The sequence below is a fragment of the Pezoporus occidentalis genome, unplaced genomic scaffold (assembly GCF_034315485.1).
Source record: "Pezoporus occidentalis ecotype Australia unplaced genomic scaffold, CSIRO_AGI_Poc_V1 ctg155, whole genome shotgun sequence".
Taxonomy (NCBI): domain Eukaryota; kingdom Metazoa; phylum Chordata; class Aves; order Psittaciformes; family Psittacidae; genus Pezoporus; species Pezoporus occidentalis.
In genome coordinates, this window is record NW_026913372.1 from 230,992 (window position 1) to 255,601 (window position 24,610).

The 24,610-nt window shown below is 41.4% G+C and overlaps 1 protein-coding gene across 3 annotated transcripts in view; it reads right to left on the reverse strand.

Moving 5' to 3' along the window:
• Window positions 1-24,610, reverse strand: part of MCU (mitochondrial calcium uniporter) — an 88,420-nt gene extending 63,810 nt beyond the window's left edge. The window contains exon 1 of one of the 3 annotated variants that reach the window (XM_062611584.1): window positions 24,363-24,610. In XM_062611584.1, coding sequence (XP_062467568.1) covers window positions 24,363-24,488 — 126 coding nt within the window. In that variant the 5' untranslated portion in view covers window positions 24,489-24,610. Of the gene's footprint in view, window positions 1-23,518; window positions 23,644-24,362 lie in introns of those variants that run through there. The other 2 variants (XM_062611589.1, XM_062611586.1) reach the window with 2 other exon arrangements.

A 24,610-nucleotide genomic window follows, 5' to 3' on the forward strand; every position in this document is an offset into this window, starting at 1 on the left:
AAAAAAAAAGCAGTGGTGGGGGGTGGAACAGGACAGGACAAAAACCCCACAAAGCCACCCAAGTCTAACCAGCCTCACACTATTTACATACATACACGTCTCTACCCATTGATAAAGGTCTCCGATTCCCTTTAATAAATTTGCAAGAGAATATGGCTATGGAGGGATAAAGCAGAATACATCCTGCATATCTTACCTCAGTCAGTAGTCCTAAGGAGATGCCCAGGCACACCTGTGATCACTGCTACTCTTTATATACATCTGATCTTGATCCTCACATTAAAAAAACCAAACACCACAACCTACTAAAAATCTATTTCTATTACATTTAATTTTATACTTGCTTTTCAGAGGCTGGGGTGGGAGAAGGGGGAAACCAAACAATACCTTCTAGGAGCTAACATCCTGACCAAGATTAGCAAAAAGCACAGATTACCATCAGCTTCCTCATGTCAAAGACTAATTTACTCTGGTGTAGTCATAACAAGTGTTGTGTTATTATAACAGTGTTTACCACCATCTTCAGATAAACATATGCAGGAAGGTAAGTTTGGCACAGAAATAAAAGGAGTGAGGTTAGCTCAGCTATACAACAGGTATTTAGGATCTGTTTTCAGAGTGCAGCTGACAAATTCATATATGCATTAAAAAAAATTTAGCATTTTAAAAAAAAAAAAGTCTTACAGCAATACTGAATTAGTCCTTTGCATAGAAGTTACAGATCAGGTTCTCACAAGTTTAGCCTTGAAGGAAATGAGTTCCTCTTGGCTCCCCCAAACTAAGTGAACTTACTGAAAAACCACTCCATCTGCTTCCTGTTAAAAACTTTCACTCTCAAACCATGGGTATGTAAGCTATGTTTATCACCTGAAAAATCACAAGTTTAGCTTCAATTTTGAACAGATCTAATATAGCAAGGGCAGGGGAGGAAAGGAACAAACCACAACACTCAGCACAGACTAAATGTCTGTCAAACTGAATACAGTGCTCACTTTGACCTGAATGTAGCAGAGGTTACAGCTGAAAGTCCAAATTTATTTCCTGAACTTATCCCAATGTCATGTGTCTACCCCCCAACCCTATCAACTGCATTGGAGATTCTGGCCCAAAACACCTCAGTAAAAACCCCAGTGTCTTTGTAAACTACACATTATCTATTTAAAGTACAAATGTCCTGTACTTCTGCTAAAACCAAGCTAAAAATAAATCGATTTCATATATCTAACATTAATACCCACTCTAACATTGGGACAGCACCTTGAAATTCAGTATCAAAAGCATTTATTTTAATCAAATTCATACTTTTATATTCTCATCTACTGCTAAAATCCACCACAAAAGCAAGGTAGAATTCCATCACTGACATCTGAACTGGTGAGAGACAAAACATAGGCAGATTTTGCTTGTTTTCAAAGACAGAAGTGGTTGCATGAATGGTTTTCCATGTTTCTGATCAGCCTCATCACATAGAATATAGCAAGAGACTTAAAATATATAACTGATATATAAATACAGATGCAATCTACAATTGCAGGCTATCAACAAAATGTCAGCACACATCCTGTGCTTTAAGCATTCATGATAAGCAAGTAAGATGTGTCACAACAGTAAAGGCTGCTGTAAGACAGTACTGGAGGATGTATGTAGGACATACCAAGTTAATCGTTATAGTATTCAAGGGTTCTACAAGTTTGCCAGATAAATACACATCAAATAATGCCAAGAATGTAAATCCACCCTCCAGCACTGGTCCTCCTGCTCTATTTATAGACTCCTGCAGAAATGATGAAGCTATAATAAAAGAACTCCCTCATTACCACCTGCTCAGCCTTCAGTATACTCTTCAAAAGAGGGAAAAAAACAACTCCACAAGAACATACATATTGCCAAACTGACTCTCACTGACATGTGCAACATTCTTCTAACAAAACAGTCTTACCACATTGTACGTAACTGTGCCCAAACTAAAGACATAGGAAGGAAAGCAAGAGTCAGGCACAGCTACTGATAAACTAGAAAAGACAGTTTCATCTGCCATTTCATTCTTCTTTCATTGAAAACATGGGCATTCAATTTGTTTCAAATCATCTATCAGGTCAAACATTAGGAAAGTAAATAACTTCATTATCAAGATCCACCATGCTCTAACCCAAGGCATTTTCCTGCCCAGCAAACACTCCTAGCTCAGAAAAACCCTGATGATTTCCTTCTATTTAGTTCCCTGTATTGGCAGAAGTGTGGGGGTTTAACAGTCCTCAAGAGGCACAGATTACCACCTCCTGTCAGTGTTCCGGAAGCTTAGCAGGCATCTAAGAAAGTATTACAACCTGGAGAAGGACACTTAACAATTCTACTAAATCTGTCTAAATACCTGCAAAAACATGACAACAGATAAGAACAAAGACTTTAAATAAAAGCTTGCACTTGGTTGAATACCCAGGCAGTTCACCAGAAAGACAGAAAAGCACACACTAGAGATGTGGGGAGTAATTTCTAATGAATGCAGCTATTCAGCTGTAAACTCATTTCAACAACAACGGTAAGGTAATACAGTAACCACGAAGTATTGCAGCTCTGACCACTACACCCACTGGTTCCTGAGTCACAAGCACTCACCAACTCATCCTCAGCTTTAGGCTGCTAGGAACTTCTACATACGGCTGCATTCATGGGGAAATGGGATTAAAAGATTCAGTCATTGAATTAGTAACAGCCTTGACTTAGCAGATATATTAATCATTCTGTTGACTTCAGTTGGTCTCAAAATACTGTACCACACTGAATAGAGACTTCCTCAGTCTACACCTTTCACTGACTCGACCACCCAAGAACAGCATGCCCAGAGCTCTAAAACACAATGATAAATACATGCACATGGGTTGGGGCAATCCTGACCACAAACACAGGCTGGGCAGACAATGGATTGAGTGCAGCCTTGAGGAGAAGGACTTTTGAGTGCTGGTTGACAGGAAGCTCAACACAACCCAGCAATGCACGACTGCAGCCCAGAAAGTCAACCATATGCATGATGAGCAGGTCAAAGGAGGTGATTCTACCCCTCTACTCTGCTTTTGGAGACCCCACCTCAAGTACTACATCAAAGTCTAGCCCCCCCCCTCATACAAGAATGGCATGGACCTGCTCAAGCGAGTCCAGAGGAGAGCCACAAAGACTATCAGAGGGCTGGAGCACCTCTTCCATGAAGACAGGCCAAGAGAGTTGGGCTTGTTCAACCTGGAGAAAAGGTTCCAGTGAAACCTCCTAGAAGCCTTCAAACATATCAAGGGGGCCTACATGAAGTCTGGGGAGGAACCTGCTATAAAAAAAGAGTAGTGATATGACAAAAGGGAATGGCTTTAAATTTAAAGAGGGTAGACTTAGATTAAATATTAGTAAGGAACTTCTTCCTATCAGGGTGGTAAGACACTGAAACACGTTGCCCAAAGACATTGTGGAAGCCCCATCCCTGGAAGTGTTTGAGGCCAGGCTGGATGGTGCTTTGAACAACCTGGTCTTGCAGAAGGTGTCCCTGACTGCGGCAGGAGGTTTAGAACTAGATGGTCTTTAAGGTCCCTTCCAAACCGTTCTCTATCAATTTCATTCAGAAATGCTACGGCAATTTCCCTCATCAGCAGATAATGAAAACCCATGGAATCACATCTTACCTGTAACAATTCATATCCCATTCTATATTACTCAAAAAATCACCTGTCATTGCTTAACTTAAACAAAGATTAGTCTAACTTTCTGAAAAAAATCCCATTTTGTTCCTCCCAGATTACTTCTCAGTCAGTCTTCCCAATAAACAGGATACATCTAACAAAGTCAAAACCCCATTGGATTTCCAAATGTGTGATGAAATTTCTCAAGTTATTCTCAAAGAATATTAACAGTTTATACCTTCGATGAAACTTCAGCACACAGAGAACCAGTATTTTCTTTTTGCCTATGTAAAAAGCCTCAGAAGTTTATTGCCATTAAGATACCAAAACTTGAATCAATGATGATATTCAATACCTCAACATACCTCTAGGAATTGAAACCTTTACTATCCAAGACTTTCAGGTTTTTACTTTCATGCTTGTAGACAAAAGCCTGAAGATCAAAACGGTAAAATACAAAAGCCATGAACAAAGGGATAGCAGTAGAGAACAAGTAATGTGGCGGGGGTGGAAAGGAAGTGGTGAAGAGCCTTGTTAGTCAGGCAAGAGTTTAATTAAAGTGTGGAATTAATAGTACTGCCAAATTCCAAGATTAAATTATTTTTTAACTAGAGGTATACAGGCCCAGAATGCAGACAGTTTAAGACAACAGAAGATTTACTGTAGGCATATTAAAATAGGACAGGAAGGCAAAAGCAGAGCTGTCCACTTTGGTTTGAGTTGTAAAACCATGTGCAAACCAAATTATATTGGGGCAACACTAGTACCTTCCTCACTGACCTGGGTAAGGGCAGAGAACTCACTCTCAGCATGTTTAAAGACCACATCAAATAAGGGGAATGACTGATACACTAAAAGGCAAGGCTTTCACCTTGGGCATCTCAGTAGGTCAGATGAATGTTCAGCAGGTTCCAAAAACGTAGTTATAACCACATATTGTGCTTCATTAACAAAAGCAAAACTGAGTCTCTCTGCCTGCAGGTTATTTGCCTCACAAGGCCACATCCAGAATAGCACAGTTCAATTGTGCACACCCCCAGTACAATAGAGAAGTCTGAAACTGCAAAGAGCCCAGGAGAAGGTCTATCAGATGGTCAGGGTCTACAGCACTGGACAATAAAAGGCTATGGCAGAGGTACATGTAAAGAGACACTGGGGGCTGTTCAGCTTGAAGAAACAACTGCTATCTGATCCAATCCATCTCCTACTAAAGAAGAACCACAACCAAGAGGGAGACAGACTCTTCTCGGTGTTCATAGCAATATCTCAAGACAGAAACTGTTGTAACAGAATTCTTATTGGCAAAAAATGGTAGGAAGATTACCATGAGAGCTGTGCAGCACCAAAAAAAGGAAGCCCAAAGCAGCAGTCAAATTTTCATCTTCGTAGATTTTTCAGAGCAGACCTGGATAAGACCTTAAGTAACCTGATGTAGCAGTGAATCTAGCCATGCCCCAAGAAGATTAAAAAGTTGCCAACCTGCTGAGGCCCCTTCCAATAATAACTACCTAATCATTTTCAACAACTGTTTAGGTTTACTGCTGATTAACATTTATAGGGGTAACTCACAAAATTTCATTTTCCAACTTGAACACTGACAAAGCCATAGTAAGTATCATTTAAAATACTTTTAATATCCTTCAAGTTGATGGAATTCTCCATTCTAAGAGTTCCTAATGTAAAAACCTCCAACAAGTTTGTACTCGGACATGTACGCGTTGCAAGCAAAATCACCACCCATCTAGTAAAACTAATTTTCACATAATAGGTGTGGCAAGTTCATCACTTCTTTGCCTATCAGATTAGCCCCATCGGAAGATTCTAATTGGATGCAATTTCAGATAAGAAGTTACTGTAGTCAGCTTTTAAAAGCCACAATACCACACCACTGATATCACAGTGACTTTTAAACTGAAAATAATCTGCCCATATATTTTACTTCAAATTTCATTCTCTCTAACATTCAAATGGTCACACTACTACCAAAATCTCGTAATATCATTCAAATGACATGTCCCATGCTCAACAGCCATACACTGCTTGGCAGAAAAAGAAAATGAAAACCCAATTTCATGAACCTATTTTGAAAAGGGAATACATAGCTACATTCCTAATAGCTACAATCCATAGCTACATTCCTAATTTAAATCAAATCACCTGAGAAGCAACTTGAGACACACCTGCAGTAAGCCACCAACACTGCCTCTTGCTAACTCAGTCCCAGTGGGTCACTCATGCAGTTCTTAAGCCCTGCATTACAGTCACCATTACTTAGAAGCTTGCAAGCAATCTAGCACATGTATATCTTGTAAAGAACTCAATTTTACCAAGCAGTGTTGAAACAGGCAACATTCCTACTAATTCTAATAATAGGGGGACTCATCAGTTCTTGTTATTATTAAATCTGTATGTAAATCCATTTATTCTTTCTATACAGAATTAATGTTCAACACAAGGCAAGCTAATGGATTTTTAGATTTCTGCTAATACTTCTTCCTGCAGAAACAGGATTTCTTTGTAGTCCTGAATATGTCTGGATGGTATACACTTAAGATTAAGGCTCAACACAGACTGGCATGATCTTGTTCCCTTTGGAAAAAACAAGATACATACAACTTCAGGTTATTTACTCAACTTGAATTTTGTTATGAAAAAAGCAACTTCACATTTTTTAATAAAGACTTAGCCAAAGCATTTGCTAGCAACATTTGTTTCGCCTTCTGTGCCCAGGAAAATCCAGATAATCATGCCTACACAATTTTGTTGAAGAGGTGACTGCAGAATTTTTAATGCCGACCTATTTATTTTCTTGAAAACCAAAAATAAAACTGACTTTGTAAACAAGAGGGGGGATTTGATTATTTTAGATCAAATACCAAGGGGTTTGGAACAAAAAAAATACTAACACTGTGTGTTTACCTATTTATCAATGGAGAATTTTGTACTTCTGGAAGAGCTACAGATGGTATTTCCTACCACACATTCAGGAAACACCAATCAAATATGAGGAAGAAAGAAGTGAAAGAGGCATAGTTTTTCCTTTCACATGCATAGGCACACTGGGGAAAAGTTCTTTTGTCAGTTACTAAATATATGTTAAAAAAAAAAATATAGATGAGCAACAGAAGCAGAGAAGTCACCTAGTTGGTAAACAAGAATTAAAAGGCAACCATTTTATTGATAAGCCACTGACTAACTGCCTCCATGGGAACAGAAATGCAGCTTCAGTCACAGCGAGCCCCAGTAGAAGAAAACCCAAGAGTTCGTTAGCCACATGAACAGTGTACATATATTCATTTAAACTCCATGTTTTTCCACTAGAAAGTACAGCTCCCAAGACAAGTTACAGGAGAAGGCACCCAATCGTACTTGAAACTGCACCCAAAACCCATTCCTTCATGGGCAGAAACATTAGAAAGCAGCCCTACAGCCTACTCCACAGATGGCACAGCTAGGAGTTTATAGTATATGCTCAGAAAGCTGTCTCTACCTCCTCACACTCAACATGGTCCTAACAGTCAGCTTTCCTTTATTAAAAGTTGGATATAATTCTCTGTTTCACCCTAACAGATAAGGTGCACATCCAGGTTTGGGGAGGGAGGGGGGTGTGTTCAATTTTTAACATGATACCTAATACACTATCACACACAACCCAATTAGCAGATAGAAATGTGTGGCGTTACCTTTACTTACTTTATCCAACCACTTGCATGCTTGAAAAACCTATTCTTCATCCCTTGCCCTGCCAATATAAAGGGCTTATTCCAATCTAAGTACACATATAACCATCAAGACATCAAATGTCGACTGCAAAGCTTCCAAATGCTTTCTCCCGAAATACAGATTTGTCATGAAGTTATTACTAAAGTATAAACACAGAAAAGAGGCACTGAAAACATCCATACCATAGTTTTCAAGTTCGTTATGTACTCCCTTTGAGGTATAGGGGAAATACTGGAAGAGAAAACAAGAGTTCCAAAGCAAAAACATTATTTCCCCTGGGGCAAGTGTCCTGGTGGTAAATAGTACATTCTTTCTCTACAAGGAATGTCTTACTTCCCCCAGCCATAAAGCTTTCATAACACCCCAACACATAAAGATTAGAGGACTTACAATGCCAGATAATTACAACACAACATATTAAGTAACTTGGAAGGCTAATTCAAGCAGAAGCGCAAAACCCTGTAGGCAGAAATAACACATATTACTCACTGCACACCCTGTACCAAGGAAAGGGAAAACCAATGCAACACCAAACGAGGTGGTGGTGCTCTTGCAAATTTTTTGCTCTGCTCAGCCCATGCCGGCTGATTTCCCCACACCTCATCAGGGGAGCCCCTTCCACAGCTGCTCCTGATCAGGCTGTTGCACAAACAGCCCATCCAATCACCACAGGGGGAGAGGAGCCCTCGGGGTCAAGGCAGGACTCATCCTTCTAAACCCACCAAGGTCAGTCTGCCATCCTCTGCTCAGCTGGTTTTGTTCTGAGTACTGAGCAAAGCTGCTCTAGGGACATAAAAATCCCCCACTAGGAAAGACAGACAAGGTATAACAAAGGGGATTGCATTGTGATCCCCCTGCTTCATTTCTGTATTTATTTAAAACCAATTCCCTTAATGTATTAAAGTTCTTTACTGGTTTGATTTCTATCCTAACAGTTTGTGAATTTTTTCCATAAAACATTAAAAGTTACTAAGGGAAGGTTTACTGGACACTGCATGGAGAAAATATCCAGTTAAAGGCTGCAATGGTAGAAAGTCATACAATTTTGGAAGCAATCTAAACTCATTTCTTTATAGGTACTGGAAAAAAGGGTAGCTTCCCCACGTGTTAAGCAGTTCTGCCCTTCAAGCTTCCCGCACTCTTTGCCCATCAGTACATTGCATACAAATCAAACTCTAACGCTTGTGCTACCGCAGCCACAAGTACAGATTTGACACCACAAAGGCACTTCCTAAAGCACATCAATGCTAACAGCATATTTGAAGAGATTATTATTTTTTCATTGCCATGCTGCAGAAGTAGATATGTCATCAGTTCAAGGAAAACCAACTGCTGATACAACCTCTGGAAAATGAAGTTTTATATTAGGTACTATATATCTACTAAACAATTTTTTTTTTTAAATTTCATTTCAGTTAGTGGTATAAAACAACAATATTTATCCATGGCAAGCCATGAGAGCTGCATAAAGAAACCCCGTGTCAAAGCAGCCTGGTGTCGGTCTGTTTCTACTCTCCCGTAGTCAGGGATGCTCACCTACACCAGCCTGATTCAAGATAAATTTCTTTCTTTCCGGCTCACACTTCCAACATGAACTACTCCACAATCCCAAAGGCAGTTTTAAAAATCAGAACAAATAGCCAGTTTAACACCATAGATCAAATATCATTCAAGAGGTCCAAGACACATGCCATTGACTTCAGGAATGACCCTGAGGTCACCATTTGAAGAGCAGTTTCATAGAAACTAAATATTTACTTACAGAAAAAAAATAAGAGAATGCCCACAGCATCCTCAGCCTTCTCTGAAATGCTCTTGTGCATCGAGACAAGGAAGGATTCATAAAGCTAAATCATCTCCCTGCACATAACTGCAGACATTCTTTCCTTTGAGGCTTCTCTGCCAGCAGCGACTACTGAGCCAGCATGAAGTAAGTTACACTAGCCTCTTCTGCGCACAGCCTTCCAAACTCAAGCTTACTTGTCCTGACAACCTGAATTACAGCCCGTTGGTCATTCTGCACATTTTTACCGGCAGGGGACTATGGCAATGCCAGTTTTTGATAATGAAAACCAGATACGAATGCCTTCACACCTCCAACTCAAAAAGGAGGAGAGCTGTCCTCCAACACAAACATTAACTTTTCCCACAGTAAACAGATACATATCAGAGTACACTGTAATTGTAACCACAAAATTGGTGAGGTTGTGTATAGTCCAATATTTCCAACTTCATGAGGGATGTCTTGCAAAACAGTTCTTTGCCAAAAAATGCTTTCAAAGAAATCAAGAGGGGAAAAAAAAAACAACAAAAAATCATGACTGTCCTAAACCTCAAAAAATACAAGTAATTTTCTACTTGTTTGACTGTGTAATCAGCAAAATGTAAAGAAACTTGCACTTACACTTCCCATTGTACCAGGGCATTTGATTTCATCTCAATTTGTAAAAGAACAAGAAGGAAAAAAATATTTGACGCTGAATCCCTACTCAGTTCACTGCAAGCAATTTGTTAGCAATACCGATGGTGTATCCATTTAAACCTGTATGACAGCAGTCTGCCAGATTACTGTTTTACTGACAGCAATTCCACATTCTTTTTTCTAAGCTAAGATAATCTTAACATAAGTACAGTAAAACATTTGGAAGTATGCATCTTCAATTTCATACTCCAAAATCAGTTTCTACACATGCTGAATGGAAACTGCCACCAGAAGTTTTGGGCTCCCCAAAACCCTCCCAGTAGTTCTCCAAGAATTAGAATAGGAGTAACAATTCATTCCCAAAATTACCATCAGTGAATGATTCAGCCAACAATGCTCTAAAACTTACTTGGTTTGAGATTTTTTTTTTCTTTTTGTTATTCCATATGCATTCTTTTACAGCTTTTTGCTATTTAATAATGAAGAACTAGTCTGTAGAAATGCAAAACTGGTAGTAACCATCATGCATAGAAGATAAGGGGTTGTGCTGGATTAAGTGGACATTTTACACCACTATGTACTCTGTTTGGGTTTGTGTTTTAGAAACTAGACTTGGTAGAAGACAGAAGGAGGAGGACGGGAAGAGAGGTATTAGTAGGCCATATTTATCAACTGGGGACTCTGGAACATCAAGTCAGCACATTGTATAAAATTAATCTTGCAAGCTATTGGTATTTAGCTTTTTCAGCAAGAAAATCATTAGTCACAGTCAGTAGCTCTATAGAGAGGCACAGCATACCAGAACAAGCACTAGAAAGAAAGGACTGATGTACAAGGTGAGTTTGTATCTCGTTATATATGCACCCATTTGGAGACACAATAGAGGGCACACCAGTGCAGCAGAAAGGTACATCCAGTATCACAGGGGCTGAAAGGAACGCTTAGCAATCAAACGAAATGACACTCAGCTGACTAAATGTGACACAAAGGACATTCATGGGCCTTTTTCAGAGATCCAAAGGCAATTCTCATTTAAGTAGCAGTTTAAGAGGGAAACAGTTGATTTTGTTCCACAGGATCCAGGGAAATTCCCTGCCTTGTGACAGACGAAGCAAGGGCTGCTACTTCAAAGGAAGGAGGCCCTGTACTTCAAAGAAATCACCGGACCCTAGATTAAGACTACAAAAACTAATGCTAACATTCAGATAGTCCACACTGTAATGTAAAGGTGTTTCTTACAAAATCTCTTACCCTAGCAGCCGTATTTACAGCTGAGGAACTCAGATGTTTCCCATGCAACTAATAAGAAAAAAGAAACAAGCAGTTTTAGTAGTAAAGTGTCACACTGCTTTGATAGGCTTTATTCAACTTTATTATCCTAAGCTCTACCTGGATATTACTTAAAAACGGTTTTATAAAGCAAATATTTTTACAAACCCAACTAACGATGACAAAAAAAGCAGATCATTTGCACTGTCACTCCAGTCACAGCAAGGTATCCCTTCCCATCCCCTCTCTGCAGGACACAAGGGTTAATACACTGTGTTCAAACTTTGAGCTTCATAACTCAATCCTGAGATAATTTATGGCTGATCAGAGCTGTGGCTAGAAAGGAAGCAAGTCTCTAGTCAGATTATTTACCTGCAAACACCACATCTCAATTAGCCCTGCAAACACCAATTGTAACTGCTAAAAGTTAAGACTTAAGTTATGTGTAAGGTTGTACTCCTTCCAACCCCTCTGAAAAAGGGCTATAGCCCCACAATAACTTGTTAGTGTTATTCTCACAGCAAGGATGAAGGAAAGAACCCTACTGCTAGAGAAACACCTTAGTATAGACAGGGAAAGAAAAAAAAAAGTATCATTATAAGTACACTATTAAGCAAGAGGGGGAGAAGTAACATTGCAGTGACAGCACTGGAAAGACCAAGTGGTAGGAACGGCATCTTTACACCAGAATATAAATCAGGAATATAAGTCACTGAAATGCTTCCATGTGCCATCAAATTCCTGTACTTACAATAACAATGATAGATAGCAAAGTAGAATACAAAGAGTTCTCAATAGTTGAACTGCACCCTATTCCTCAGCTACCTCCTCTTCCCCCTCCCCCGTTATTTTTTATTTTCTGCCTGGAAATCTCCTTCCAGTCTAGCTTGGAAAACAACTAGCTTTCGAAACAGTCAGTGAGATTTATTTATACAGATCAGCAAGTTATCAAATTGACTTTCAATACTGCTCAACTTGAACTTCATTAACTGGTTTCAAAAAGATGAAGTTGTTATACTTACAACATCCTTTCAATGTGTAATATTTTTGAGTTCTAAAATGAATTATGTAGATATTTTTCACAGTGAGAGCTGGAAGGATTTTACATTCAGGTAATATACAATAAATCTAAATCTCTCTACCAAGAAGTGGCACAGATTTCTAGTGCTTAGCTCATGTTTATGTAGGACCAGCTCATGCATCTCAGTCTACAGTAGAAGCTGGAGGACTCAGCAAAACACCTTTGCAGTAGGACAGAAGATACAGTAACAACAACACCCCTTCTTTTTCACTAGTTACATTTCCTCACAGACATATCTTTTCACTTGTACGAGCTTCAGGCTGGAAAACCTGCAGACACTGCAAATGAGGATAGGAAAAGCCTCACATAACTCAGTTGTTACCATGACTGATAATTATTATTAAGGTGCAAGTTTCACCCTAGTAGAGAGATAAATCCAGAGCTGGAGAGCTGCAGCAATAAACACAACTCATAAGATGCAAATTCTAATTAAACAAATTTCACATGTACTACTTCCAGTGCTAATAAGCCAAGCCAGTCACTAGCAGGTATGTATAACTGTCTTCAAATGAAGTGTTTCAGGGAATGTGTTTTTCCAAGGTAAATTGTGGCCAAAATAACTAATTTTTAAGTGTTTTAAACCACCCCATGATTACAAATGGAAAACAAAGGAAATACTTTTGAGAACTAAATTAGCCTAACCTAAAAACAAGATTGATGGGATACTAGTCAGTATTATAAAAACTGAAAGTGTCTTAAACTTGTATAATAATAAAATGTTGAAAGCTTTCCCCCCCAACCCCTTTTGTTTTCTTTAGAGAAGCTTGAAGGAGGAAGAGTAACAGAGCTGGAGTGCATTAGAAAACAGCTGGGGGCAGGGGGTGGTGCGGTGGGTGTTTGTGCCTACATTCAGTGGACAGACTTACTTTAGTCTTTAGCCAAGGTGATTCAGCAGTGATAGACATGGGTAGAGATATCTGTCCCTAGCAAAGGGTGGGTTTCCACAGTCTGCTCACTCGAACACTCATACGGAAGGTTCTCCATGTACTCTAGGGTGTCTTGCAGCATTATATTAGCAATTCAGCTTTCTTCATGCGCCCTCAAGCCATGTATTTCCACATTCCCAAGACGGTAAGAAAGCTTGTAAGTGCTTATGAACCAGAAACCTGTTTCAAGTATCATCGGCTCCAACTCGTAGCTAGAAAGATCACATCCTGAAGGAGGCAAATAGAACTCTCTACTTACATCAAGCCCCATATACTGCTTGTTTGGATACACAGTGAACATGAAGATACACCCATGATTTGTCACATGGCAATGCAGACTCCCTCAAGTGTAGAAATCCACACAAATAATGTAAATATTGCCTTGAGAAGTACCACAGTACTCTGACACTGTAATTCCAAGAATTAACAACCCTCTGCGGTGCCCTCTGTTATGTAAAATGTCAGGCTAATCATAGCAATTCAGCTTTATGAGTGTTGCCAAATCTCTTGAATGGAAGTAAAAATGTGGACAAAAGTGTTTATCTCTCTTCAAAGGACAAACTAAGAAATTAGTTATGTCTGACTGACCACAGTGACAAACAACTCCTTAGGAAAAACACAGTGCTCCTTTTAAAACCTGAAAGCAACTGTTCTGTGCTTAGGTGTTCCTGTCTATTCCTCCCCACCAACACTGGAATAATTCAGGGGACACAGCTCCTAACCTTGAGAAGCAAGATTGTGTCAGACTGTATCTGATTACTTCTTCAGCCCAAACCACAAAAACCCACAAGTCTCTCATCTGAGCCACCAAGAGCAGTTTCTACTTCCATGCTTGCCCAAGAAGTCATGAAAACAGCAGCTCCACCAAACTCATTGCCCTAGATCCAAAGGCCTGTGTGCTCCACACAAACTGGAGCTGTGTGTTACCAGCTTGCTTGGAACAGGGGAAAGAAGGATGTCCTGCAACAGATACAATGCGTTGTGTACCATTGACTGCAAAAGGAAAAAACTGGGATGCTGTAATTACAATAGACACCCAGCACAAGGAAACAGCTACTAGGTAGGGAAAAACTGAATGGCAGGAATAGTCAGACTGTTTCTACAACCCACTTTTGGAGAAAGATAAAAAACAACATCTGTTCAAAATGCTATTTACAAAACAATTCATTTCACAAGCACCCATGTGGTATTAATACTTTTCTCAAAATCCTTACTTTGCGCATCCCTGCCAACTCTAAAGACAGTATCTGCATAGTCTCATATCCTGCCCTACTCAGTCTAGCTAAATAATCAAGAGGAGTACATTGTGAAACTGTTTAAAATTACTCTCTTGAGAACTAAATGCCAAAAGGAAATATGGAAATGGTCACTCCTACACACAAGAGTGACTAGCTAATTCAAAATTGTGATTTATTTTTAATGACTATGTGTGCAAGTCTGTGTCATGTTCTTTATCTTTGGACAAAATTAATCTTAAGATTAATTTTATCTTGGACACCATCACTCTTCAACTTCGCGCTCAGAGAACTATGTGGCTTCAAACTAAAGCTCTGTTTTGGACCATCAACTTCTTGTTACTCTCATCATGCCGCTAAACAACCAGGAATGGATGTTTCAGCACATGTAATGTTTTCTCCCTTTCACAGCACTTTTCCACGTGTCAAAAACATCAGGCCCTCTGCTTTCTTGGTCTTGCATGATGCATGCCACTCACCATAGCCTGAAGGAAAGTTGAATAGCACTCTGACATAAGTTTTCCAGGCACTTCATAAAGCACAAGAGCAGCATCTAGAACTTGCAAAGGAAAGGAAAAGTCTTTAATACATTCCTTTAATTCAGAGGAGAGTATTTGGAGCTTGTTTCATTACTAGCAATATACATTACTTGTAACACAACTTTTCTTTCTTAAGACAGAGATTAGATTTGGTTCTCTTGAATCCCTTACACCCAAGTCCAAGTGAAGAGTCCTATTCTCCTCTTAAATACAATATCCCCAAACTCAGAGGAAACCATACAGCACTGTACTAGCGTAATTATCAAATCTTCTAAATATTTAGACAATGGAATTTTGTTATCATTACCTTAGAAACAAGTCCCTTGATAACAGAAATAGCCTTGCAGCAAGCAGCAGTCTCCATTGGGAGCTTTTTACACAGCAGATGCTGTTATGCATCACAAACATGCCATGCTCTAACATCTGATGAAATGTTCAGCTCCCTCTTTCCCTTCTGCAGGAAGCCAAGAGGATTTCCCAAATCACATGATAAATTAGAGCATTTTCATTCCAAAAAAGGAATCACATTTTTCCTCCCCTGGGACATCTCTGCACTTTTTCAGTTCACTGTTATTTCAGAGAGAAATTCCTTTGGAGTTACACTGCCAAGCAGAAAACTCACTATCACACTTAAGTCCAAACATCTAAAAAAAATGAGGATGTCTTCTAAAAAAATGGTTTAAGTGGAGGGAATAACTCTATTTTCTTTTACAATAGTCTGAACAACTAATTTCTTTAATTTCAAGACATACCTTAGAATTCACTATTCTGATTAAATTTCACAACCTGCATTCTGGCTGATGAACATTCATTTACTATTCATTCTACAGATTTCAGCTGCAAATCTAAAAGAATGCAGCATTATTAGAAGTCATTTTTGGCAGGAGAAAAATGGAGGCTTAAAATAATTATCACTGTACCTTAACAAGGGGATATACAGTACATAAGTCAACTGACAGGCAGGCACACAAAGGAAACTATGTGGAAGAGAACAGCAGCTGGCAAGGAATAAACAGTCACAGTTCAGCAGATACCACCAATTCACGTTTCAGCTGACAGTGAGCATGCCCATATGTCAAGGGATTACCTCCCGCTCATCGGAAGCTATACCTTTTACAAATCATTGACAAAACCATGAAGTTACACGGGCCGTATGTCAAGCTCTAACTGAACGGTTCTTAAAGGTGCTCTTCCAACCACTTCCAAAACACACAAGTTTCAAACATATAAACAAGCCACCTCCTTTACTACATTTAGGGGACACATTTTTCCTTAGCAGCTGCAAGGTACAGTAACAATTGATACAAGTTAATCCAAGTAAACTCATTATGCAGCTTGTTATGACATTTTTCATAACAAAATAAAAGGAAAGCTTTGCCTCTCTTGGTGCTTTTCGAGGTAATACGGTGATGCAGAACAGGGAAAACATGCAGTAACTTCAGACTCTTTTCCAGCAACTAACCTAGAAAACTGGAAAATGAGATATCAACTCTGCTCACAATTTGGAAGGATAGTATTCTGTTTGCCAGCTGCCAACCCTATAGTCACTTCATTCATGAACCGCTTGGTGAGCTTTCCCACCTGAAATTGCATGTGCATTCATACAAGAAATCCACTTGTTTTGCATTCCTCTTTCCAATCTGTGTATATTAACTAAGATAAATCCAGAAACAAAGGTGTTCTCACCTAATTCTATACACAGATGTTCTGCAGCGGACAAGCTCTGTGCAGCACCCACTTGGTAGAGTGCTCAGGTGTCCCTAGCTCCTGCGCACATACAGAGGCACAGATACTGCTTTGAGAAACATTGAAAAGCCAAGGCTTACCACTTTCATCTGGCCAGCGTTTTCCCTCACCCCATCTGTACAACCTCACACCACTTTGAGTCTACATAAACTTTGGATAACAGGAGGAGGAGCAAGCCACATAGACCTTTTGGGACCAGCGTGACAAATGCAATCAAAGTTGTTACTACAGCATTATTCCAAATCCTCTCAAAACAGCAATACATTCCATAAAGCATTTCTTAAACCCTATAAAATTTCTTCAGAGGGAATTATTTTATTCCCAGCAGGCTGCAGGAGAGAATGTAACACTGACGATCACCCAGAGAGTTGTTGTTTTTTTTTTCTTTTATAGTGGTCACCCCGGTAGATCCTTCCTAAGTTATATATCCAAGTGACATTTGAGTTTTAATTACTCCAGTAAGCAGTTTCAGAGTTTTGAGAGTTTCCTCATTGCACAGCAGTCCTTTCCTCCTGGGGAAGCCAAGAAAAGTGATAGCTGAAACAAGCTCTACATTTCCTAATTCATTAGGAGCTATCAAGAATGCAGAAAAAGATAGTGGACATGCCTCATAATTTACATGAGACATAAGCAATACTCCACAGGCTTGCCCTACTGGAAAGTAATTCCACCTCACATTCAAGTGCTGCATATTTTCATCTTCATTAAAATGTCATCTCATTTTGATGACCAATTGAGACCTTAATAACAGGAAGAAACCCCTTTGCCAAAACTTTAATAGAAAAGGGACAAGTAATTTTCTTTTTATCATTAAATACTCAAGGGCAAAACAGTCCTTAAAGCCCGATTGCTCTAGTCTGCCCTCAAAAAGTGTCACAATGTGATGAAACTCCATCAGCAGTATCATAGGTGGCCTCTCACTCAGAGAACACATCAGAGGTAAGTAATATTCCTCCATGGGAAGCAGAGAGCACACAGTTTCATCTAGCAAAATTTCCCATACAGGGCTATCAGAGGCCATGGGAACAGAAGGCTGCAGTTGGGTTCTCAGGAAGAATGACCGCCAGATGACACTGCAATAAATAAATAAGGAAATAAAAAATAAAGAAATAAAAAATAAAGACATAAAAAGCCACACCAAAATCTACAACCATTTACGTGGACCTACACATAGGCGAATAGTTTAAATTACAGATTTGTGTCATCTCAATGCTATTTTATAGAATGGCAAACGAGTGACTCATAACACAAATCTTCAATGAAGTCATAAAAGTTACACTTTACCCTCAAGACTGGGTGGGACCTAATCTCACAAAGTTTTGTCTTTAAGATTGGTCTAAAAACAGCTTCAGAAAATTACCAAAAAAAACAGTTTTTTCTTCTTTTTCTCAGGCTCGGCTCTGATAAGGAGAGTTACACTCACCCTGCCTGAGCACAGCAGAGAAGCACTCCCCATTATGGAAAAAGACATCCTGAATTTTTTTTTATTAATGACTGGATCAACCTTACTATGACTGTAGCTTCCTTTCTCATCACAGACCCTACATACAAAGTCTTGATTATTCCCATAGGCTGAGTTATAAGCAGCAGTAGTAGTAGTAGTAATAATAACAACAACAACAAAAGTAATATCATCGTCAAAACACCCCAACATCTACTTCTTTCTTTGTAGCACTCCTCTTTCACATAGAGCGAGCCCTGGAAGGTCTGAACATGACCAAGTAAAGCTTTTTTCCTCTTCACTTAATGAATAGGCACATGAAAAGCTACAGCCTCCCCTCAAAACCTACTTTGTTCTGCAAGAATGAATAAAAATCAAGAGAACATTTTAGCCACTTCCATACACCAAAAAATACTTCCTGGTCATCCCCCTCTACGGTTTTGTTCATGCAAATAAAAAAAACACCTCAACAAAATCTAACAGAAGAAGCTAAAAAGCTCAACATTTTCATCTTGGTACTGGTGTGCTATTGCTCTGTAATTAGCTAAGGGCAGATTCCCTGGCATCATTTGAAGTAAAAATGTTGGAAAAGTTTTCTTTCCTCCTGAACCTTTCAAAATAACTTTGAGACATAGCCTGCCTTGTGGCAGCAAATCTGGTATAAGGCAGCAGACCTTGCTTTGCCTTGCATTTTAATCAGTGTAGCCAGTAATGGCATGGGCAAGTGGCAATGACAGTTACAAGAAATCGTTATGGGTTTGCTACCCTGTGCCAGCAAGAGACAAGTGAGGAGTCAGTGGGACAGCAAGTGCATGCGTGTGGGAAGATAGCAGGGGAAGAAGCAGGATTAAAAGGAGGTTTGTTGGAGAGACTCATGTTTACATTCAAATCAAGCCTTCCTAGGGCTCCCTCAGCATTATAAATGATGAGGTTCTGCTGGCTTGGTATTTACTTATATTCCAGTTCAAGCCACATCCCATCTTAATTCCCAAATTGACACCAGAAGCATCTCTGCATGTTGCTGCATGGGAAAAACTGGAGGTCAGGGTAGGCAACAAGTGCAGCCAAAGATCTGGTGAGAATACTTGTTTTATGCCCCTTCCAACCACTGGACAGCCACCAGTTCTTCAGCTTTTTAATCGCTCATTTGGAAATTACAGTCAGCAGTACACAAGGTCAGGAAAACAGGAGCTCAGTTAATTAAAACAGTCCACCCATTTCCATCCTCAGCAAAAATACAGACACCATGCCAGAACAGTCTTCCAAGCCTCACCCATCCCTGCAGTCTGCTACTGTCGCTTTGTGAGTTTTGTGAAACCCAAGCTTCACCTGTTAAATAAATCTGTTTCAAGAGATAAGCACACTAGGGCAATAAACTGTTTCTTTTGTTGGCAAGGGCTTGAGGTGGTTACAGGGGGCTCACCAGGGAAATTACCAGAGTCTTCAGAAACAGCTTCTCTGTTTCAGCCATAGCATTGAAAAAACCCACCCAACACACATTGTATCTACACTGAATAAAGGACAGCTTCATCAGGATGTTCACTGCATCCTCCTCCCAAGGTTTCCTCAAATCCCAGGACACTTTTCCTCCACTGAGAGTCCTCTTGTCTTTATGGGATATGCTCTCTACTGCATCCTTAATACAGGGCTACCTGCATCAAAAGCCTACCTGGCTTGGAGGACCAATCAACAGAGGTAACCCTGATCCTCATCTGGAGCACAAATAAAAACCTGCAGGTTGTCTGATACCTACTTGAAAATTGGCTGCCATTCAGTTAGGTTCAGTTTTTCGTTCTTAGGTTTGGAAGGAGTCACTAGGACTCATTAGTCCTGACCTACTCAAAATTGCCAGGATTAACTACCATAGGAACACCACATACACATACACCTTAATTTTCTACAGGTATATGTTTTTCAGATCTGAACCAGTTGATTACATTCTGATCCAAGAGAGCTCAACCACTGGTTACATGCACTAAGAAATACAATAACAAGAGACTCTAATCTTTGTAGGAAGAAAGCTGTAAAGAGTAGGCATTCAACATGCAAAAAGCAAAGCATTTTATTTAAGTCCTTTGTCTACCACCATGTATTTGAGAAACATTTATAGCTTACTGCCTTATGATTTTTTTATTTTTTTTTTTTCCCCACAAAAGACTGCTTCCCAGCCCTACTGCATCTCAGCAGTGTGGCACTCTTGCCTCTGGCAGCACCCTCAACACCCACAGGACACAGAGCAAGTAGGAGTCAAAAAAGGGACTTCCCTTGCTTCATTAGGAAGTTTCCTTCAAGGAAAATCCACTTTAATTCTCTCTCCACAGTCCTATGTGGGCAAGCTGTCTAACAGGGGAACAGCAATTTTTGTATTAAGCACTAGAAATTACCACAGGACAAAGGCCTTAATTAATATGTAGTGCTATGGCTGCAATGCTTCCCATTGCTAGACCGAGAAGTGCTACTTAATCACCTGCCAAGAGCTCCATCTCCATCTCACTCCCATTGCTAAAAAGGTCAGTGCATGGGGCTGTGCATACGTATCCCCACAGCACACCTTGTAATAGTCCCTGCTAACCACCAGCAGCAAGGCTTCTCTTCACTTTTTCACTGCTTCTCCATCCTTTGCCACTTCTTGCATGTAGCACATGTACAGAAAAAGAAAACTACACACATCTTTTATTCCACCTCATCTGGCTTGCTGATACAGACTTTTGCCATTTCTGGTCTTCCCACCAGCAGAAGTTACCTTGGAACAACTAACTAAACTCATGTCTCATTTCCACATGCAACCTCCCAACAGTGCATCAGATCTCCACAGTTCCCTCCTAGTGAGGAAGTACATATGGCATAGGTTTAAAACAAACACCAATACTATTGATGTTTTACTCTATGAACTGTTCAGCTGTACTCATCATCAAAGCTGTAGCCATCCACTCATTCCCCCTGACATTACAACCCCTCACCAGCCTACTTCAGCAGTTTCTCCACTCTACTCCTCTACAAGGTTTCTTCCACTCTCACATACATATAACTGAGACTAGGAAAAGGGAAAGACATGCAAGCTCTGATACTTCTGCTGTAAGTCCATTTATTCAGCTTTGTCTAACCTTCCAATGCTATGGATGCTCCAGCCCTACTTTCTACCTGCATCCTGTGAGGCACAACAGCATTACTTTCAGAGGAGAAATTCACAAGTATCAGTAAACACATTCTCCTGCCTACTTCTTCATATTTCAAAATCAGTAAGTGAATTTCCCATTCAAATTTTATGCATCCTCCTCCTAACATCTCTCACACCCTGTGGTACTCTTTAGCTGGGACAGAACACAAAGGCTTGCTCTCTCCTCCATAACCCCATATCTATATGCTGAGCCCACTGACCTTTCCCAACTCTCCGTTTTCAAAACTCTAAAGCAAGCTGTGAATTCTTTGTTCAAGCATCCCAATATTACTCTATTCCCCTATGACCCTCAATAAACCAAGTATTTTTTCAAGAGTTCAGAACTTCTTGCCCTCTCTATTGTTCAATCTTATCGCAGCCTCATTCTTTACCCATCTGGAGGGTGGGGGTTGTGTTTGTTTTGATATACTGTTCTCTCACAGCAGTTTGGTCAATTGGTCCAGACTCCTCCAACAAATTTTTGTATCGCTTTTGAAAGAACTCATCCATAAGAACATTTAGCATTTCCACCCCCTTTCAAGAAAACCCATTTATCACCTCTGCTAGAAACCAGCCATCCTGAGAAGTAAACAAGTAGAATTTGTTACAAATACAATACTACATAGACATACCTAGTATAATCACTCTATTAATTACACCTACGTTATACAAACTCTTCCGACCTATTTTCTAATGTAATCTCTATGCTCAAGAAGCTTATATGGTGCAGACCGATGGCAGAGCAGGATAATTTCTTCACCAGCCATAACTGATTGATGCAAGTCTAACCCATTCTAACCACCTCCAGTAATGAAGATTGAATGGCATTCCCAGGAAACAATTCAGCATTTCACTAGTCTTACTGCCAGTAAAAAAAAATTCCCAGCACCTAAACAAATCCCCAGCACCTCCCCATCCCTCCCCACATAGTAAGCCCACTACTACTTCTCCTATCCAACACAGATTTTCTGTTTTTCTGCATCCTCTTTGCAGCAACCTCCTTTCAATTTTCTCTTTATTATTAAGAGTTCCAGTTCCTGTAATTTGTCCCTGGAGATCATTTATTCTATGATTCGGCAGTTCTTGGATCTCTATTCTCTCCCAGTGGTCCATACATTTTCTCAAGTGCAGCATGACAGAAAGGAGAACTCATCTTTTCTGTGAAGAGATAAATAGGCATATTATAGATGCTGTCAGAACAGTTAGGGTACTGGGTCCCAACCGCTCATAGCAAGCTTTCACTTGGTTGCTAGGTTCACAGGGACTCAACACCTACAGAACTGACTTGTGTACAACCTCCCTACTGAAAAGAAGAAAAACCCAAAAATTAATCACTGCAACACCACAGACAGCCAACAGCCAAGCTGCCAAAAAACATACAGCATAACCCAACTAGTACTGAAGCCAGAAGAGCTTTCTAATCATCAGCCCACAAGACACAAGCAAAAACATTCTCCTTCCCCAAGCACTTAAGGAGACGGCTTGACAGTATGATTTTTGTGCACTCCTGAGTGTCCCCACACTTCAGCCACACCTGCTCAGCTAGGGCAATAGCAGCACCAAAGTATCCCAGAAAAACAGAAGATATCTGGGATACTTGTGAATGGTTGTTTTCAGACTTCTTGCATGTTTACTGCTACACTTGGCCTGATAAGCAGAATCGGGCATGAATGAGAATCTCTATTAATCACCAAGTTCGACTTACATTTAGATTGATTATTTTCTGAGCCGGACTGCTAAAAGAAACAACTTAAATGATAATTACAAAAGCTGAAAAGGCTGTTCCACACCTGACCAGAATCCAGGGTACCAGTGGCCTTACTTGCCAGGCTGGCATTTACAAAGTCTTAAGTCAACACCACAGAAGTCACACTTCACACATGTGAATGACCGCACTGCAAATATGGGACTGATGCAATTGAGACGCTCAATACCAACAGAGTCTCTGGCACCCTGTCGCTGTGAACACATACCGACTCTGTCAGAGGAACTATGGGCACCCTGAAGATACAAGGCACAAACACTTAGCTGCTCTTTAAACAGTACCCTAGGGACCCAACATTACATCTGCTATTTCAATGGAGGTCAGAGCCCCACTCCATCACCTGATTAACACGCAACTTTGGTGGCTTTACATAGTTTCGTGATTAGTTGCTTCAGCGAGACAACAAGTGAGCGACAGGTGCACACCTCCAACGGCAACTCTTTTTATTGGCAGAAGCAAAACAGATTGTGGCAAAAGCCAGAGGAATATCCCCCAGCTACATACTGTTCCCTTAGTTTAAAAAGAAAAAACCTCCCGGTATTTTTAGCAAACCTTTTGAGCTCCAAGACGCAACCTGCTGCCTTTACGGTTTCTTTGCACCCTAAGACACATAGTAAGCAACGCATGTGCTGCCAGTCTTCCCTTTCCTGGCAAAGCCATTAAGCATGCTGCTTCTGCAGCGGGCTTTCTTTGCTCCCCTCCGTCTCCTACAAGCCGCACCAACCTGGATGACACCGCCTCGGAGCGCATTTGGGGAGCCCCGCAGTGCCTCTCCCCTGGCTGACCTTGACGAGGGGCGGCAAGAGAAGAGGAAAATAACCAAGACACGGCGAAGATCCACTGGGCACTTGCCCGCTCGCGTCCGCGCCCCGGCGCGCCGGGCGGATGCTGCTCCCCCAGTCCCTCCCGCCTCGGAGAGGGCTGCCGGGCCCCCCGCCCCCCGCGGCTCTCCGCGGCCCCGCGCGCCACCTGGCGGCCGCGCCCTGCCCCGCCGGGACCCGACCCCCCTCCCCGGGAGCCCGTGCCCGGTACGGCGGGCTGCGCCTGGCCGCTCCCGCGCCTTCCGGGAAGAGGCGAGTGAAGCAGCCAGCGCGGCGCGGCGGGATCGCCTGTCCCCGGTGCAGAGAGGCGGCGAGAGGGCCGGGGAGCTGCCCACTGCCGGCGCGGGGCCGGGGTCTCGGCTGCCGCCGCCAGCCCCACTCAAGTTTTGCCCGGCGACGGCGCTAAGAATAACGCACAGCTGCCGGGGCCGGGCCGGGGGCCACCGCCTCCCGCGGAACCGGGGGAAAGCCGGGCCGCCACCCCACCACCACCACCACCACCACCAGCGGCTTGCCGGCACCGCGCCCGCCCCAAACAGCAGCCGCCTGAAGGGCACGGCTCCCGCCTCACTCACCGTCCGGTGCCGCTGCTGCTGCTGTTGGCGGCGCCGCCCCAGCGCCGGGAAGCAGCCAGCCGCCGTCAGCGTGGCGGGACGGCGGCAGAGGAGGAACGGCAGCGACCTGCCGGTCGTGGCCGCCATCACACCGCTGGAGCCGCCTCACGCTGCGGCGCCGGCGGCCGTTACTGCTGCCGCCCGGGCGGGGAAGGAGGGGGCAGGGAGTGTGAGCGGCGGAGGGGTGGGGAGGGGCTTGCCGGCGGCGG